At 37.1% G+C, this 19,213-nt stretch overlaps 1 protein-coding gene across 1 annotated transcript in view; it reads left to right on the top strand.

The window, feature by feature from the left end:
- The window catches only part of LOC126964856 (metastasis-associated protein MTA3), a 107,201-nt gene that overhangs the window by 71,485 nt on the left and 16,503 nt on the right, over positions 1-19,213 (top strand). The window contains exons 4-10 of the mRNA XM_050808175.1: positions 8,992-9,185; positions 11,783-11,900; positions 13,586-13,788; positions 15,248-15,436; positions 16,390-16,523; positions 17,385-17,509; positions 18,052-18,152. Of these exons, the coding sequence (XP_050664132.1) occupies positions 8,992-9,185; positions 11,783-11,900; positions 13,586-13,788; positions 15,248-15,436; positions 16,390-16,523; positions 17,385-17,509; positions 18,052-18,152 (1,064 nt within the window). The remainder of the gene's footprint in view (positions 1-8,991; positions 9,186-11,782; positions 11,901-13,585; positions 13,789-15,247; positions 15,437-16,389; positions 16,524-17,384; positions 17,510-18,051; positions 18,153-19,213) is intronic.

Raw genomic sequence — 19,213 nt, 5'->3', positions numbered from 1 at the left:
CCTTATGGTATTTACTTAAGATATTATATTATTATAATATCTGACGAGGAAAGAACCTCTGTATTGTTTTTAAAAGGTATGACGTCATTACTGTTGACATCACAATTGCTATCTTGCTGGAGATCACTCATTAGTTCTTCTAAAGAAAACTACACGAGTAGGTATTTTATTACTTTTGTTTATTCAACGGGCAGCGTTACGACCTCCCAGAGAGGTCCGTACCGTACGACAGCCCGAGCACAACTGACCCAAGTGTCGACAGTGCGGCTGTATTTATAGGACCCGGCGCACGTGCTAATCCACGTGTTTTGAAATGCGGCCGTATTTATGGGGCTCGGTGCACGTGCACGTGTTTTCAATTCGTGTTGTTTTTACAATAATTTCACATCACAATGTAATTAAAGGATAAATTATGAACTAATTTTAACTAAAATTAGTTAAACTGAGTTATTCTCGTTTTTATAATGGGTGTGTTGTAGTATTTGCGCCGATATATCTAATATTCAAATAAATGCATGTTCCCTGTCATAAGTATCGGACACGCACGCACACTGCCGAAAATAAATCTATCTCCGCAATGTTATTATTTCGTTGCATAAAATGTGTCTGCAATCTGCATTGGTTTAAATAATAATATTATATCTTGATAGAGGTCACTCAACGAATCCAACTCGGAAGGGCAGCGTTCTCTAATCTAAAAAATCTTCTCGTCCCAAATACCACAGTGTCTGACTACGTAGGTTTTTAACGAGTGTGTGTTGCCAGTGATGACGTACGGAACGCAGACGTGGCCGCGAACTATGGGACCTTATGAGGAAGCTCATGGTCGCTCACAGGCAATGGAGAGGGTTATGCTCAGAGTTTCCCTGCGAGATCGAATCAGAAATGACGTGATCCGTAGTGATGGTTGCGATACTGAAGTGGCAGTGGGCAGGGCACACAGCTCGACGGACTGATGGCCGTTGGAGCAGTAAAGTCCTCGAATAGCGACCACGTACCGGAAGACGTAGTGTTCGTAGGCCTCCCTCAAGATGGACCGACTGTCTGGCCAAGATCGCCGAAATAGGCTGAATGAGTGCAGCGCAGTACCGATCGTCATGATCTTTTAGGGAGGCCTTTGTCCAGCAGTGGACCAACACAGGCGGCCAATGAAATAGCTATCAGGTTTTCGAGTACGTGTCAAATTAATCTTGCTTGCTCTGCAAAGAGTTTGTTTGCTTTAGTGGCTGCTTACTTGTTTGTAAAAAGTAATATGTGGTGCATAGTAGTATGAATAATTAATTTAAATATTGTAATTAAGTACTAACAATACATCTAGTTCTGTTCTGATAAATAGTAAACATCTACTATCTTGTTTTGTACCATTACTTATTCATTAGTTTGTTTTGACGGATATCTAAGATTGTACGTAATTGTAATTAATTATTGTCACATTTGTGAGACGATACTTGGGCCAATAGGAACATCTTCAGACTTCAATATATTTGATTTAAATGACGTCATAATCACAAACGATTCAATATTTAGTCGCGGGATTGGTTACAAAATTAGTTAAATAATTAACTACTTCTTTCGGATCCAATTGTGCGTCTGAAATATTTTTTTATATAGGTAGTCAAAAACAAATAGATTACATTCTAAAAAGTGAATTATTTATTAATGTTCATCATTTATTTTGTATTGAGCTTGTATTTAGCAATACTGATATTAATTTTGAATTTACATTAGAAGATCGTTATCGTCATAAAATCTCGACTATAATAATTGCGAGTGGAGTTCGTTTCAACTAAACGCGTTGCGAGACACAAGCGGGACATATTATGTATATTGTTTTATACGGATGTCATTGACCCCAGTGAAAATAGTAGAAGCGTCGCGGTTTCAATATTATATACATGTATAGAAGCACCTTAGTCGTTGGCGCGCATGTTTATGTATCAGACACTCGATGAACTATCCTAATTAATAAGTCTGTGTCCACGGCCGAAGCCATGTGGCGTGCACCGCGAGCTGCGATCTTGAATGGAGTCTGCGGGCGCATCTTGCCGTCGCGGGCGACCACTGTTGTCACTGCGGTGTTTCGCGGGCGGCAGATTTATTTGGACGAACCCCCTCGAGGGGGGTGAGGGGGGTGGGTGCGCCTCCCTCAGTGCCACCTCCACACATTTGACTGGATCAATAAGTAAGCAAAGGATGCCCGAGTAGAAAAACCATACACCCGAACACCCCAAGGGGGGCACACGTTGCCGACCCCCCCACTAGCAGGGCCTTCCACAGATTGCCGTTTTCTCTTTGCCTACGCTTTAATTAGTTGCGTAGTGATGCGTGTGCAGCCATAATCCCGCGTTATTGAAATTTCGATTGAGCTCTCGACCCTTGATCGGAGCATCTCGATGTTTGACAGGCCCAAATACTCGCCTCTGTGTGTGATAGGCGTTGTTGGGTAAACTAGAAATCCATCACGTTTTGAATTATTGTAGTCTGATGTCATATAGAATGCGATTTCTTATATCTTTCATCAAGTATAATATTATCATCTCCGGTCAATATCTATTACTATTAACTAAGTCTGTAACATAGTTATCGTAATAAAACAATATTACTTTTGGATTTTGCAAGCAGACACCTCATGCCTAGAAAATGTATTTCGGACTAAATTTTGTAACGGAATCTGTCCTTAGTGGAAATACAATAATTTATTATTTAATCGTCTGATGTTTTAATTAGTTTCCATAGCAACTTACTAACAAACAGTGACAGTCTTTATAGATATTGAGAACAACAGCATAGATCATTTATACGTCTAGATAGACTATTTACTGCTGTGAAAACGTCGATAAAAATAGAGTGTAGAACTAGCCTCTATTTTGTGTCATACAAATCGCGAGTGTAAGACGTAGCTTGTCACGCACCCATATATCTGGCCTGTTTTATCGGTTGTCTAACAGCAAGAGACTACCTAAATGTAAAAATTATCTAAGAACAGCAGCATCATAGCTCATACACATTGTCATGTTGGGTTTATGGCGTAATGATCCCGAAAGACATTGGCATTATATCCTCAAATCTTATTCTTTACACTTTGCCATTGCTACTGTAGCAGGAGATGAGATAAGGCCCGATACAGCGGTCCCTATCCCCTGCCCGCATTGCATCAGTTTGAACAAAGGTATCGCCGTGTCACATTGTCCAAATCAAATCAAAATCACTATATTCATGTAGGTTTTTTTTAATGAAAATAAGGGACGAGCCGAGCAGCACGTTCAGCTGATGGTAATTGATACGCCCTGCCCATTACAATGCAGTGTCACTCAGGATTCTTGAAAAGCCCAAAAATTCTGAGCGGCACTAAAATTGCGCTCGTCACCTTGAGACATAAGATGTTAAGTCTCATTTGTCCAGTAATTTCACTAGCTACGGCGCCCTTCAGACTACCGAAACACAATAATGTTTACACATTTATGCTTCACGGCAGAAACGGGCGCCGTTGCGGTACCCATAGTCTAGCCGGCATCCTGTGCAAAGGAGTCTCCCACTGGTGCCGGAAATGACACTTATGAATGTCAAAATTTTACATTTCCTTTTATATTTACCGCCACTCCTTAAAGAGTTGAGCTAATGAGAAGAAGTAGCAAGAAACTCATTGCCACTCTTTTACACCTTCATCGTTTTACAAATTATTTCAATTACAATATAATATGTAAAGTGATGCAACAAAATACATAAATACTAAAACGCCAAATAGTCAATGCCTTACACGAGTACGTCAAAAAAGTAATTGTAAATTAATATAAAACAAAAGTTATTGAGTACCGTAGATTCACCATCAACACACACCCTAAACATATAAAGGTATTTTGCGTACATTTTATTGGCGATTATAAAAAAAAAATCTAATTAATCTAGTTTCTGGTAAAAGGAGCATCCTACCACCACAAGTAGCGCCTGTCCACGAGCATGACGCATGGGCCAGCCATCGCCTCCCTCGACTATATTTTAGGGAAGGGAACGACCCGTCCCATGTCGCCGCCGCAAGAATAATGAAACCATCCATCCGATTTAAATCAGGCTGTATATTATCCCGTTTAAATAATATGTAACCAATATGAATAATAAAACAGCAGGTAAATATAGTTAATAAGCAAAATTGCTGTTAAAACAAGGCAAGATGCTAAATGTAGTTTTTTTATAAACTGCCTCCCGCGACTTCACTCAGAATAATTACACTGGGAGATTGACCATTGAATTGTATTTGGTGCACAATTTCAGCGCGTAACTCATAATTCACTTTCTTAAATAAAACTAATTTCACGTGTAAGTCCCTGTACCATGTACTAGAGAGCACTGTATTTATCGTTACCAGCTATCTGCCAGTGAAAAAATCGGATCAAAATGAAATGACTGCACAAATAAATATATAAATCGAAATATGTCGATGAAAGCCTTCGAATGGTGGACTTAGGCGTTCCAGAAGATTCCAGGGTTCAGGGATATGCTCAAAATGAACCAGAAGGATTCCAAGAATTAGAGAAATTGCATGAATTGACGTTGACAACTAGACTCAGACACGCGTTAAAAAAGTGTCTGACTCAAAACTTTTTTGAGTTTTATACAAAAGACTTTGTACATTACTGCCACAAAATAAGGTGTTAAGTACACGACGCCGCTAGGACATTTCTTGATAACCTTTTAATAGGCGATTGTGAGTCTAGTTGGTTAGTGCTGTCGCAAATAGAGTTTGTAATCCCTGCTTACTGCTCTAAGAGACAAGCGTACCTAATAATTGTAATTATTATGAATGTGAATGTATTATAGTGATGTATCGTATAACAATACTAGCTGCCGCCCCGACTTCGTCCATAACGCCTTCTCTTTTTAGCTGCAGTGTTGCGTTGAGTATTGTTCGTAAAAGTTACACCATTTCTCTCGTAAAAATGTTGACAATCGGTCACGTCAGTTTTGAGTTCTTCATTACTAACAAAATTATATTATTTTCTCCTTACTAAAGTCTAGATTAAGTATATATAATAATAAATTTCTAATATATCAACAAGCGACATTATATCAAAAGAATCCATTCAAATTGGTTGTTTGTGTTAAAATCTCCTTACTCGAAGCTTTTCACGCAGAGCCAATCGAAATAATTATCATAAAGTATATCCCCCCAAAGTTGGACCGCCCGAACGCCGAGCGTCTAATGGCGTTCCGCGACAGCTAGAGTTGTTCTCCGATGTTTGCATTGTATATCGATACTTGATTTAATATACACTCCGTTGTCGATAAGCAAGTCGACAAATAATTTTTAGTTGTACCTAATCACTTGACGTTCTTTGAGTTATCTGTGTGTTTGTGTATTGTGAGTGTTTTTATTAGCTTCACCTGTATGTATGTATGTTTGTTTGTAACCGACTCATTTGGGCGCGATTTTGACCCACTTTGAACGGCCAGATTTCGTTCAAACGATTTTTTTCATTTATCATCGATAAGGAAGCAATTGATATTTATTTTAAATTTCAACCATTATCTTCTCAACCAAAGCGTGATTTTTAGTTCTTTTCTTCTTCTTTTATTATATTATTTAAATTGTACTGTTTATGCTCATTAATAATATTGTACTTATGTCTATTTTTACGTTATTTAAGCATATTATATAGATTTTTATGGGGTGGCTAAAGCTTTTCTGTTTCGTCTTTCGCCGTTCAACACCATCATATTGGTCATATCTAGTTACTGACAGTAGAAGGTAGTAATTTATCTATATCTGCAAATAATACATTGGGAACGGCCGTAAAAGTACTGGTTAAACAAGCCCTCAGTATTATTTTTTTCTGTTTGTCTGGTATCCAAGTTTACCAGGTTTATTGCGTTTGCCCTCTTAAGAGGAATGGAACTCGGTTAGTTTGTTAAAATCGCGGAAAACTAGGATCTGAATTTCTGGGAAACAAACGTCATTTTAAGAATGTAATGTTTATATAACACTGATGTTATTTAGGTTAAAATATGAAGGTTAAGGTATAAATGCAAGTATTAGTAAAAATACAACGATGAACAGCAATAATAATAACTAGAAGATAGTGAGGCGGTGCTAAGCCGAACTAATAATAAGAGTCATTACCGTCGGACATGTTGTGTGATACAGATATTTCGTAATGGCGGGCGGTCCGGTAGCAGCTTTACACGTGCGATGTACTTTTGTGCGTAAAAATTATAAGATTTTAGAGAGTATGTAACTAAACGGAGACGGCAAGACGGCCCTCTTTGTATAAAGTACATGTATAATACAGGCGCAAAACTTAGATTTTTCGTAATTGTCTCTATATAAGTATACTTGCGGCCTATTTATAGTTGCCATAGACTTGCTAGATTGCCATAGATTATGCTAGCGTATGGGCGACCTGACAGTCCGATATGGTGGGTTGCACCTACTAACTTTTTTTTTATGAAGATAAGGGACGAGACAAGCAAGACAAGCAAGCTGATGGTAATTGATACGCCCAGCTCATTACAATGCAGTGCTCAGGATTATTCAAAAACCTCAAAAATTCTGGGTGACACTACAACATGCGCTCGTCACCTTGAGACATAAGGTGTTAAGTCTCATTTGCCTAGTAATTTCACTAGCTACGGCGCCCTTCAGACTGAAACACAGTAATGCTTACACATTACTGCTTTACGGCAGAAATAGGCGCCGTTGTGGTACCCATAATCTAGCTGGTAACTTCAAAGGAGCTTCCCACTGGTGGTAAATTTAGTAACAAACATGTAAAAGTAAAGTTTAAGCGAAAAATGAATTGCACCATTTGACAGCTTTTAGATGACGTCATAACTTTAACCGTGAACGTCATATCTTCGTCGGTTATAGCTATTGTTAATGTTAACTAGGTAAATAGCGACCTGTGAACAGTTTTGCACCAACTATTTGATATCGACTTGATATTTAACTTTTATGTTATAACTTTAACTATGCCAAGGAATACGATGTTGCAACTTATTCCGCAGTCTATATTAAAATCAGCGTTACTGTTAACGTTAGATTTGACGTAAACCTTAAATATAACAGCTAATATGATGCAACCCCGCCTTAGGAGCTAATGCCAAGTGTGGCTGACTGTTTACTTTTCTATCTTGCTTTAATTCTTTATCTCCGTTAAATATCTTCTTCTCCCTCGCATGCTTTGTTTGTTTGTATGTATATATATGGTATATTGTAATACTATCAAGTAAGTCTTTTGATATTTGCGACGGTGCGCTTTTCAAACGTTGTATATTATGACGTATCACGTTTATATAGTATCGTATCTTATACTTTTTCGGTTTTATTGTTGCTACTTATGTGTTAAAAATTCTATCATTTATTAATAAAAATGTTATTAACTTATTAAAACAATTTGGATTAAAAAATATATATATTTCAGAGGAAATAAGTTTATAATCCTCTGCTGTAAAGTAAGGAAATTGAAAAAAATTTTAAAAACGCGGATTAGCCGCGTCCTATGGTCATGACGTCTCCTTATCAATAAATGCTCTAAGGCACCCGCCACGTTTCGAAACGAATCACACCTGCCTTGTGCGCACGGGACAACTGTGAGCCGCTATGTCCCGTGCTTTATGTGAGCCTTTGATCAAATACAATGTCCTAGATGTTTTGTCCTCTCATACAGATGTTATAAATGGCCGGGGAAACTGTCGTAGCTATCGTTGTAGGTATATTTAAATAAGCCCAGACGAAGAAATTGATTTGATAACTTCCGGTTATCTAATAGTAATCAAAAATTATATTTGATAAAAAATAATTGTATCTAGGTGATTATTAGGTACCTACTAGAGACTAAAAGTTGGCTTGTCAAGTTCTTAATCTACACCCATTCTTTAAATCCTCTATTAAAACATTCTTAAACAGTTAGCTTATTGCCAACATTTAATCACCCAATGTACTAATAACCATTACATCAACCAAACGAGTGTTATTATATCATCCGTTTTCATATTAACCCTCCTTTGGACGGTTATTAGGACTGGCTTTTTTAATGTAAGCAGTAACTGTTTCAGAATCTTTTATAGAGGATTCATATTCTGGGTGTAGATAAAATCTAGTATGCAACTGTTTATAATTAGGTATTAAAACACTCATGAGATACTATCACCCATAAACCCATATTCTCGTTTTAATACAATGGGTACGAGGGCTACACTAAAAGTATCGGGAATGGAATATTTCCAGTGTTCCTGTCTGTTCCTGACTGTTTGTCTCCAAAACCGGCCATGTTGCGACTATTCCTCTTGAGGGACAAAGAACGGTTAATGCAGAATGGTATGCTAGCATTTGTTTGCCACAGGTCGTTTCTGAACTCCGTAAAGAGAACTGCAACCGCCGCATCATCCTCCATCACGACAATGCGAGTTCTCACACCGCGCACAGAACAAAAGAGTTTTTAGAGCAAGAAAACATAGAATTATTAGACCATCCGCCGTACAGCCCCGACCTAAGCCCTAATGATTTCTATACTTTCCCTAAAATAAAAAATTAATTGCGTGGTCAGAGATTTTCATCACCTGAAGAAGCTGTAGACGCCTACAAAACGGCCATTTTGGAGACCCCAACTTCCGAATGGAATGGTTGCTTCAATGATTGGTTCCATCGTATGGAAAAATGTGCCAAATTTCACGGAGAATACTTCGAAAAGCAATAAATACATTTTAAATAGTAATGTTGTGTCACTTCCTTGATTCCCGAAATTTTCAGTGCCGCCCTCGTATATTACACAACAGTTGCGTAATATTTGACATTTTGTGTAACAAATATTAATTAATTGAAATTAACGAAAACTGTGTTAAAGTTGTTAGTTTATGAAAATTTTGTCAAAATCACTAAAAAGAATATCCAAGCCCAGTGTGTACCGCTTCATCTGATGCTTAATAATTTTTCATTTGTACAATTATTTCAAGTTTAACTCATAATATATTTAAATATGTGTCCTTCCCAAATTGCAGTTGCAATGGAGGAGGAATCTTGTGAGCTGCCGGTCGCGGATGGGTTGGTGCCGAAGCAGCGGCACCAGGCCAAGCACCGCGAGCTGTTCCTGTCGCGGCACGTGGAGACGCTGCCCGCCACACACATCCGCGGCAAGTGCACCGTCACGCTGCTCAACGAGACCGAGTCGCTCCTCAGCTATCTCAATAAGGATGTGAGTATGTACCCGCGCCAACTCTCACTGGTTACCATGCTTCACAGCTGAAGGTAATAGCTGGATCGCACCAAAACCTGTGATTAACAAGTTCAGCATGCTATTTTGCGTACCAAAGATACGAACTCACAACAACGATTTAACGGCAATATAGAAATAACGTAGAAGAGTGCCAAAAAGAAACTTTTGTTTTATGTCATGTTCTGTGCAGATCTAGACAAGGTTTTGCATTTAACTTCAAAATCATGCTTACGTTAAATAAATGCTTACACCCTCACACACCTAAGCTGCTCGAATTATCGAGAACCCAGTGCTCTGTGAATGGCTTAATTCACTCGGCGTTACTTAGAGATGTCGCTTCATTGTGTCTCTTCAACCGCATTTATCACGGGCAGTGTTCCGAAGAGCTGTTTTACCTGATTCCTGTCGCAGAATTCCACCTTCGCACGACACGCCACAAATTAGGATATCATCACCACCATCTAGATGTGTGACGCACTACTCTACAGTGCAGTTTTTAAGGAAGTTCTTTCTTCCACGTAAAACCAAGCTGTGGAATGAGCTTCCTTGTGCGGTGTTTCAAGGACGATACGACATGGGTAGCTTCAAAAAAAGCGCGTACACTATTCTAAAAGGCCGGCAACGCCCCGAAGGAGTGATCACTTAACATCAGATGGTCCGTACACTCGTTTGTCCTTCTCTTCCATGAAAAAATCAATTGCAGAGATTCTTTATCAACTCTCACAAAGAAAATGGCTGGGCTCACGCTCCGACAGCACTGGTTATTGCTACGACACTAATAACAGACGTTTAATCTCTAAATTTTTAACGTAAAAGTCCTTGTCAACATTACGTCATTTGTTTTGTATATAAATCTATATAGGTGTCAAATGTAATCTTAATATATATAAATTACGTGACACGTTGTTTGACCGCGATGGACTCCTAAACTAACGAACGGATTTAGATGGGGATTACTTCATGGAGTGCAGTTTAGTCCAACTTGAGAGATATGACAGTTTTTATTTCGATTTGGTACCCACAATTAGTTTTATTACCAATATTTTTTTTGTATGGCCATATTTTCTGTGAGAGAATTTAATGACGCACGGTTTGACAGTTCCGCTGTGAAACAATTTCATTATAACAACAGCTACAGAACAACGTCTGTCGAGTCAGCTAGTCAACTATAAATATGACATGTAGCACGCACACTAATAAGGAAATGAGCATATGCACTTGCCGACCTATCTCGTATCAATGTCCGCGTTTCCTGTTGTCGAGATGGGCCTATATGGCGCATAGAGCCAGCAAGCACGTCATCGATGTTGGCACAAGGACGCGAGATGCGGTGTCTTTACGTTATGTTACTTTGACGTACTCCCGGATTCTTTTACTGAAACAATCTAATTAGAAACTAATATGCCAATGATGAGCTATGAATAGTTATTTACTAGGATAATATAATATTATGTTTTGATGACTCAATATTACCTAAACTTACTTATAGATTATATAATATAGCAATACTAGCTGACCCAGCAAACGTTGTATTGCCGATATTAAAATCGCGATACAAAAGTAACTGTTGATCGTAGATGGGTGAAAATTTGAAGTTGTACGTATTTTTTAATGCTGACTCATAATCAAACAAATTTAAAAAAAAATGTCAAAAAATTAAAATAAAAAATTTCGTGTGGTCCTCCCTTAACATTTAGGGGCATGAAAAATAGATGTTGTCCGATTCTCAGACCTACCCAATATGCACTCAAAATTTCATGAGAATCGGTCAAGCCGTTTCGGAGGAGTTCAAAGTTTAACACCATGACACGAGAATTTTATATATATAGATTATATAATATAGCAATATGTCCTTCTACTTAGTTACTTTCGTTTAGATGTTTTTATGACAATAAGGGACGAAATGAGCAGGAGGTTCAGCTGATGATAATTCATATGCAATACCCGTTACAATGCAGTGCCCGCTCAAGATTCTTGAAAAACCTAAAAATTCCGAGCGGTATTAAAATAATAACACTCGTAACACCTTGAGATGTTGAGTCATATTTGCAAAGTAATTTCACTAGCTACGGCGCCCTTCAGACCCAAACATAATAAAGCTTTCACATTACTGCTTCACGGCAGAAAAAAGCGCCGTTGTGGTACGCATAATCTAGCCGGCATCCTGTGCAAAGGAGCCTCCTATTGGTAAATGGCTACACCCTTGGGCCTGGGACGCCCCTATTCTTCTTATGCCCCGGGGAAGGACATATCTTTGTTAAATTGACAGTCGCGTTAAACAATAATATTTTCCTTTTCAGAAATTATGACTTTGTTCTATAGATTTGGTAGAATGAGTTTTTAATTAGCCGCCACACCTCTGAGGGCAACTATAATAGTAAAAGACTGAGAAAATGAACAGTTTATTTTATGAAATGAAAGTGATGCGATCGACCACACATATTCTGTAAATAAAATAATTAGTAATATGTTCGAAAACTATAATAATCCTCTAACCAACTATTGTATTTATAATAAATACATAGGTTACATACTTTGCGTAAATGCTATTATAATAAGTGTCTCTTTTGTTTCAGGACGCATTTTTTTATTGTTTAGTATTTGATCCTTCACAAAAGACTTTATTAGCGGATAAGGGTGAAATCAGAGTGGGAAGTAGATATCAGACTGAAGTAACTAATTTATTAAAAGAAGGTAAGTGTTATATATATTTCACAATATTATTACTGCTCTCTTAGTCCTACTACAAGTTTAATAGAATATCTAAATATATAAGTATATATATATAAGTGAAACCTGCATAGTGGATGAACCTCTAAACTGCATATGAATTCCTGGTACGTGTTGCTAGGATGACACATGATTTCATCCGCTATGAAAGACATTCCTACCACCACTAATTTATATATATTAATATGTTCTCCTGGTGTCTATGTAGTAATACGTCGTGCGCTTGGAGTCAGAATATATTAAGGTATACTCGCGCCATACTTAAGACAATCTCTTCTTTAACTATGATCGCCTGGTACCAAAACATTGTATTATGCTTCCTATCTCATTATCTCCCATGTTAAACATTATGAATTGATGTGACTGCTCTTTTTACTGTCGCTTTTTCGTTTCATCCACTTTCAAATCACAACGATGATAAAGAAGTTTTCACTTCAATAGTATGCATATTTCTGTCTCATTCTTTGCCGGCTTCATCCTACACATTTTTGTATTTGTGTCTCTTACCTGTCGTTTTTTCCGTTGCATCCGGTTTGAAATCAACGATTCTAAAGAAGTTTTCTCTTTATTGAAAAAAAGTAGAACAGTAAAATATATCCTTTATAAATATAGAATTATAGTTAAAAGTAAAATTCTGATATACAAGGAAATAAATTCGAAATTTACCTTTACCTTCTCCATAATAAAATATAATTGAAATTGTGGCAAAAATGTATGTTATTGAACTGTTATTATTTGGAGTTTTGAAATCATTAACATTAAATAATATATATCTAAAATTACAAATGAAATTTGTAATCTTAATTTAAATTGTAACTAAACCCAGAAGTGAGGGTTATCACTTAAAAAAAATAACAAATTGTGTATCTAAAATTATCTAAAAATTACAATCACATACATTTTATACCTATAAAACATTTATATTAAAAGCTGCTGCGATTAACAAAATTAAATAAGTCTTATAATAGACATGAATGAGGCCTGCGGAGAACTGGTGCAAGAGACTCAGAGGTCTTATTATTATTATAATGATAAAAGCATTCCATTATTATGTAATAAATAATTATAATGTGTGATGCATAATTCGCGGCTAGACAATTTGTGCGAAAGTGTGTAAATAATCATTATTAGAAATATTGAATGTATAGTTTTTAAAGTTTTTTATGTTATAGTAACCTTCACCACACAAATATTTTCGGTAAATTTTGTACGTTGTCTGATCCGATCCTGTTGTAGAAGTATTTCTATATTACGCCCAGTGAAAGGCTTAACTTCACATATCTGAGTAATACGCATAATAATCTAATTTTACGATAATAATCAATAATTATGATCAAATATAATTGACGACCGATATAGCCGAATGGTTAGTGACCCTAACTACTAAGCTAGAGCTCCCGGGTTCGAATCCCGGTAGGTGCAATCATTTATATGATGAATATGGATGTTTGTTTCCGAGTCATGGATATTTATATGTATTTATGTATGTTTAAGTAAGTATATTGTATTACATATATCGTTGTCTTGTACCCATAGTACAGGCTATGCCTAGTTTGGGGAAAAAGATAATTTGTGTAAAAGCGTGTCAATTAAAAAATAAAAACGCAGATTGAGCGACCAATTGTATTCATAAAGACCGTATGTTGCAGGTGAGGAGGACACTCGGAAGAGTGAAGAGTTAGAAACGCTAGTGTGGACGCCGGAGCATGGGCTGACGGACCGGCAGATAGACCAGTTCCTGGTGGTGTCACGCTCAGTGGGCACCTTCGCGCGAGCGCTGGACTGCTCATCCAGCGTCAAACAGCCCTCACTTCACATGTCGGCCGCGGCCGCCAGTCGAGACATCACACTTGTTAGTGCCTATTTTACCTATAGAATATATATAAATTAAAACTCCTAAAAAAGCTGTACACGAAACAAAATTACATTGTCCCCGTAAACAATAACATCATCCACGTAAACATAAATGCCCATAAAATGAAAACTGCTGGGCCAAACTATGTGAAATTTTTATGAGACCAAATGGCAACCGCGAGTAACTAAAAAATAATCAACTAAAACGGTTTATAAATCTCAGTATCTATGTTAATCGGTCTACATACAAAAAAAAGGATCAAATTGAGAACCTTCTCCTCTCTGAAGTCGGTAAAAATTCAAGAGCTTTAAGATTGGTGATGCATTATAAAGGGGTGCTACCAATCATAAGAGAACTGGAAAGGGTTGATGATTGGATACTGGTTTTGATAGTATAATAATAATGGATTAACAAAATAAAATCTTAATCTAATCAAATATAATTCCACCTTCGCACGACACGCCACAAGTTAGGATATCATCCCCACCATCTGGATGTGTAGCGGTCCTCCACAGTGCGGTTTTCAAGGAGCTTTCTTCCACGTACTACAAAGCTGTGGAATGAGCTTCCTTATGCGGTGTTTCCGCGACGATACGACATGGGTACCTTCAAAAAAAGCGCATACTCCTTCCTTAAAGGCCGGTAACGCTCCTGTGATTCCTCTGGTGCTGCAAAAGATTGTGGGCGGCGGTGATTACTTAACACCAGGTGACCCGTACGCTCGTTTGCCCTCCTATTCCATAAATAAAATATCATTTACCGCCAGTTGCAAAAACCATATTTAAAGTTAATGTTGTGTTATCACATGCTATCTTTGACTGTCAAAATGAAAAAGAAAGTGACGGTATTATATTTAATGAAACATTAACTTTGCTGTCCGCAACTGGCGGTTAGAAATATCAATCAATTTTTTTCTATGAAAATAAGGGACTAGACGAGCACGACGTTCAGCTGATGCTAATTGATTCGCCCTGCTCATTACAATGCAGTGCCGCTCAGGATTCTTGAAGAACCCCAAAAATTCTGAGCGGCACTAGGTACAACTGCGCTCGTCACCTTGACACATAAGATGTTAAGTCTCATTTGCCCAGTAATTTCACTAGCTACGGCGCCCTTCAGACCGAAACAAAATTGTGGTACCCATAATCTAGCCGGCATCCGGTGCAAAGTAGCCTTCCATTGGTAAACTAGTCATCGCATCCAACAATGATTTACTATACTATGTCACATGACATGCTACCACAAGCAGCACCCGTTCTCGAGTTGACGTAATGCTTACACATTACTGCTTCACGGCAGAAATAGGCGCCGTTGTGGTACCCATAATCTAGCCGGCATCCTGTGCAAAGGAGCCTCCCACTGGTAAACATCAGTAAATTTTGTATTTCCTTAAATAGTTAATTTATTAGTAACTATTATAGTCACGTAGCTACAATAAAACAATATCAAATTGCAGTTCCACGCGATGGACACATTACATAAGAGCGGATACAGCATAGAGAGCGCGCTATCGTCACTAGTGCCAGCGTCCGGCCCGGTGCTCTGCCGGGACGAGATGGAGGAGTGGTCCGCATCCGAGGCCAACCTGTTCGAGGAGGCGCTCGACAAGTACGGCAAGGACTTTGCCGACATCCGGCAGGACTTTGTAAGTATTTCACAGACTTTTTATTGGTTGGAGTTTGTCTTACAACAGATGGGTGATGAGTTGGAGAGTTCCATGTGAGAGGTCAACAGCTCTAGTACTTTATCAAAATTGTACGAGATTATAAGCTAGAAAATACTTATTGAGAGATGTGTCAGTAACAAAGGCCAAATTAAATAACATACACTAAAGTAGTTACAAGCTGTATATTATAATCAATATTCAAGAAGACATATTGTGTTTAACAGGCTATTCGATAGGCGTACATGACATAACCAATTGTTAAGTCATGTGTGGTACAGAGAAGGTAGGTACTATAACTGATGATGGCTCAGAACACTGTGAAACATGGTTAGTATGTTCTCCATAGGAAATCCTGGTCTACTATTAGCAATATTATTGTTTTACTCTTTATTAGTTGGTAGATTTATGACTACATTTCAGTACAAATCTTATAAGTATTTTGAATGTTGATAAAAGTTTGCCTTATAAATATGTAACAAATACAAATATCAAAGATGCCAAAATAAGATTTAAAATCACTTATTGAATATCAAAAAATGTGTGCCTCAGACCTGAAAAGATCATATGAGCAATAGAAACTCAGCGGGGTTTTTTTCTCAATTGAGTTACATTAAATGTAGTGTCATACACTACGATTTATAATTAAATAGCCTCAAAGCGTTCGCTCCATTCCTAGTCTGTAGTCTCATTAAGATAATCATTTATGTTATAGTAACTCTTTCCACACAAATGCTATTTATAATTATTTTTTATGTGGTAACACATTTGTTTTGTACATTTTCTGGGATCATGTTGTATATGCTATACATTGCCCAATATAAGACTTACTACTCGGTTTAGTCGAAATAGTAGGCATAAGAAGTTTATGTTTGTCGATTGTCGCAGTTTCTATCAAAAACCCATATATTGAGTGTATAATTTTGAATCGACAGTTGCCGTGGAAGACACTGAAGAACCTGGTGGAGTACTACTACATGTGGAAGACGACGGACCGGTACGTGCAGCAGAAGCGGGTGAAGGCGGTGGAGGCCGAGTCCAAGTTGAAACAAGTGTACATTCCCAATTAGTGAGTGTTTGTACCCGACATCTACCTTACTATATTCACCTTTTAGTTGCGACTTTCAGTTAATTTTGTACTTATACTTCTTTTGGAGCGTTAGGGACAAAATATCAGAGTGAATTTTTACGATGCGCACGCACACCGTCACGCAAATTCGACACCCTGACGTTAGCTGGTCAATTAGACGATTTGTATCATACTTCAGCTACCATAATATATTATAAGCCAGTATGTATAAGTTTGTAAATTTAAAAAAAATCTTACTAATTGTATAAAAATAATCTAATTATATCTAGATATAAACGTTATTTAACTCAACTTTGCGGTACTATAATATTTTCATTGGTTGTATTATGTGATACTGTTCATTCTACCAAAGTAAAATAGCACGAGGAATAATTTTTTTAAAGGTATTTTGCTTTGTTACGCCAAAGAAGTACAGCTTCTTGCTTGCGTATAAAAGTTTACACACTTTTTTTTTATTTATGACTATCAGCTTCGGTTTGAGTATAGAGCAAAGAAACATGTATTCTTATTAAGTTTAATTTTAAAAAGATGTCTGCACGTTGGGCAGACGATACGAAAAAGTATGATGTCAGTCTTGTAAAATTGTAAGCGATAGAAATTCAAGAAAGTGAGCAGACAATACGATGAAGTAAATGTGTCGTCAGTGCTGTACTAAACTATAAAACAACCTCAAAAAATAGCATTCAAACACTCCATAGATTTACACACTGGTTTAGAGTAATATTTCATGAGCTGCATACATGAAATAATATTGCTTTTTCATACTTATTTTTATTTGTGACGTTGAAAGGGCAGCAGTTATAATAAATGTATTTATATAAAAAAATATAAACTTTACAGCAACAAGCCGAACCCTGCTCTCCTACCGACCAATAATGGCAACAGCAACGGCAAGGGCACGGTACTCAACGGCGGCACCAACGGTACCCCTGCGATGGCACCCACGCTCTGCGCTTCTTGCCAAGGTGACAGACAAACACACACTCAATACAGCAAAATCTATAGCGCCTGTCTGTCCTGTTTTTGTTATTTTGTTGAGTTCTCGTGACGTGTTGTATCATGCTCGATTAAATGTCAAAATGTCACTGCTTGTGGCGGTGACGTGGGACGGGTCGTTCCCTTCCCTAAAATATAGTCGAGGGAGGCGATGGCTGGCCCATGCGACATGCTCATGAACGGGCGCTATTTGTGGTAACTCTGTGTCACATTTTTAGAATCAAATTTATTATATTTTTTATTTGTGGCAATAAGTTCTTGCCACTTCTTCTCACTTAAGCACAACAGTTTCCTAATTGGCGGTAGATATAAAAAGAAAAGAAAACTTTTGACATCCATAAGTGTTGACCTACATGAATAAAGTGATTTTGATTTGATTTGTCTACTAGAGAGGTAGGCAGCGATTACATTGACCTCAGTTTGTCAAGGTCTTGACACACTTAGCTCTCTTATTCTATATATTTGACTAAGCCAAAGATAGAAATGTAATTTTATTAAATTTGTTTTTCAGTGACAAATTCAAACCAGTGGTACTCATGGGGACCCCAGCATTTACAATATAGATTATGTGGGCCGTGTTGGCAATACTGGAAGAAATATGGTGGATTAAAAGTGAGTACTGCATTCTAGCTAGTACATAAATAAATAATGCTTTCTTACTCCTTTCGGCATGATCGCTGACTCCCATATCGTAATGTATTGTACGTAATAACCAAAATGTGAACACCAGGAACATATAATATTTGTATTATAAACTTTCAATGCCTACTTTATTTATTTATTGGTTCCCAAACAACATACATCTTTAGAAAATAACCCTATCTTAAATAAATCGTGACTAACATACATGTCAATTAAATGGAAACACTTATTACGGCGTGATATTTGACTAAAATGAATGTAAAATTATATAATACAGTAGTTTATTTTATGTTACTATCCCAATCTAGGCAAGAACATGTAAATGTGTTAATTAATAAAAAATACACATAAATTTAAAACACATGTAAGAAGTAAAAATTTATCCTAAATATTATAACATAGAATAAGCCAAAACTGATACACATTTTAAAATACATAAATATAAAGCACATTAAGATAAGTCTCTAACTACTCGGCTAAGTTGAGGTAGTAAGTCTTTTGCGGAGCGATGTATATGCTTTTACAACAAGATCCCAGAAAAGAGCGACCACCCTCAGGCTATTAAATAATATTTTTTTTATGCTCCTCTACTTTTATGTGTCATTTATACAACCACAATCAATAATATAAGTACATACTTTATTGAGTCCTTGAAAAAGTCTGTACTCTATGGCCTAAAAAAACATTGTTCACTGTACTATAATGTCGTCAAAAAAGCACAGTTATTTTGGTGCCATAGACAAGGTAGCTTAATAAGAATATTCAGTAGTACATACTATATGACATACATAATAATTCCTTGTTTAAATCATTAGACTAAACATTTTAATGTCAACTTAACATAAAAAAACCTGTTAATATTATTTGCCAAGATGCTCTTAGGTAATTCTGTAATTTTCACATTTCCTGCTTTGCCTGTATAGTATATTTGTGTACCTGCCTTTGCCATGCCTTGAAGTAAAAAAAAAAACAACTCACCAGAGATAAGTATTTATATATACATATACAATACATTTTTCGCCCATTTCAAC

This window comes from Leptidea sinapis, chromosome 6, assembly GCF_905404315.1.
Source record: "Leptidea sinapis chromosome 6, ilLepSina1.1, whole genome shotgun sequence".
Lineage (NCBI taxonomy): Eukaryota > Metazoa > Arthropoda > Insecta > Lepidoptera > Pieridae > Leptidea > Leptidea sinapis.
Note: the sequence above shows the minus strand (reverse complement) of the source record. Positions and strands in the feature narration are given on the sequence as shown.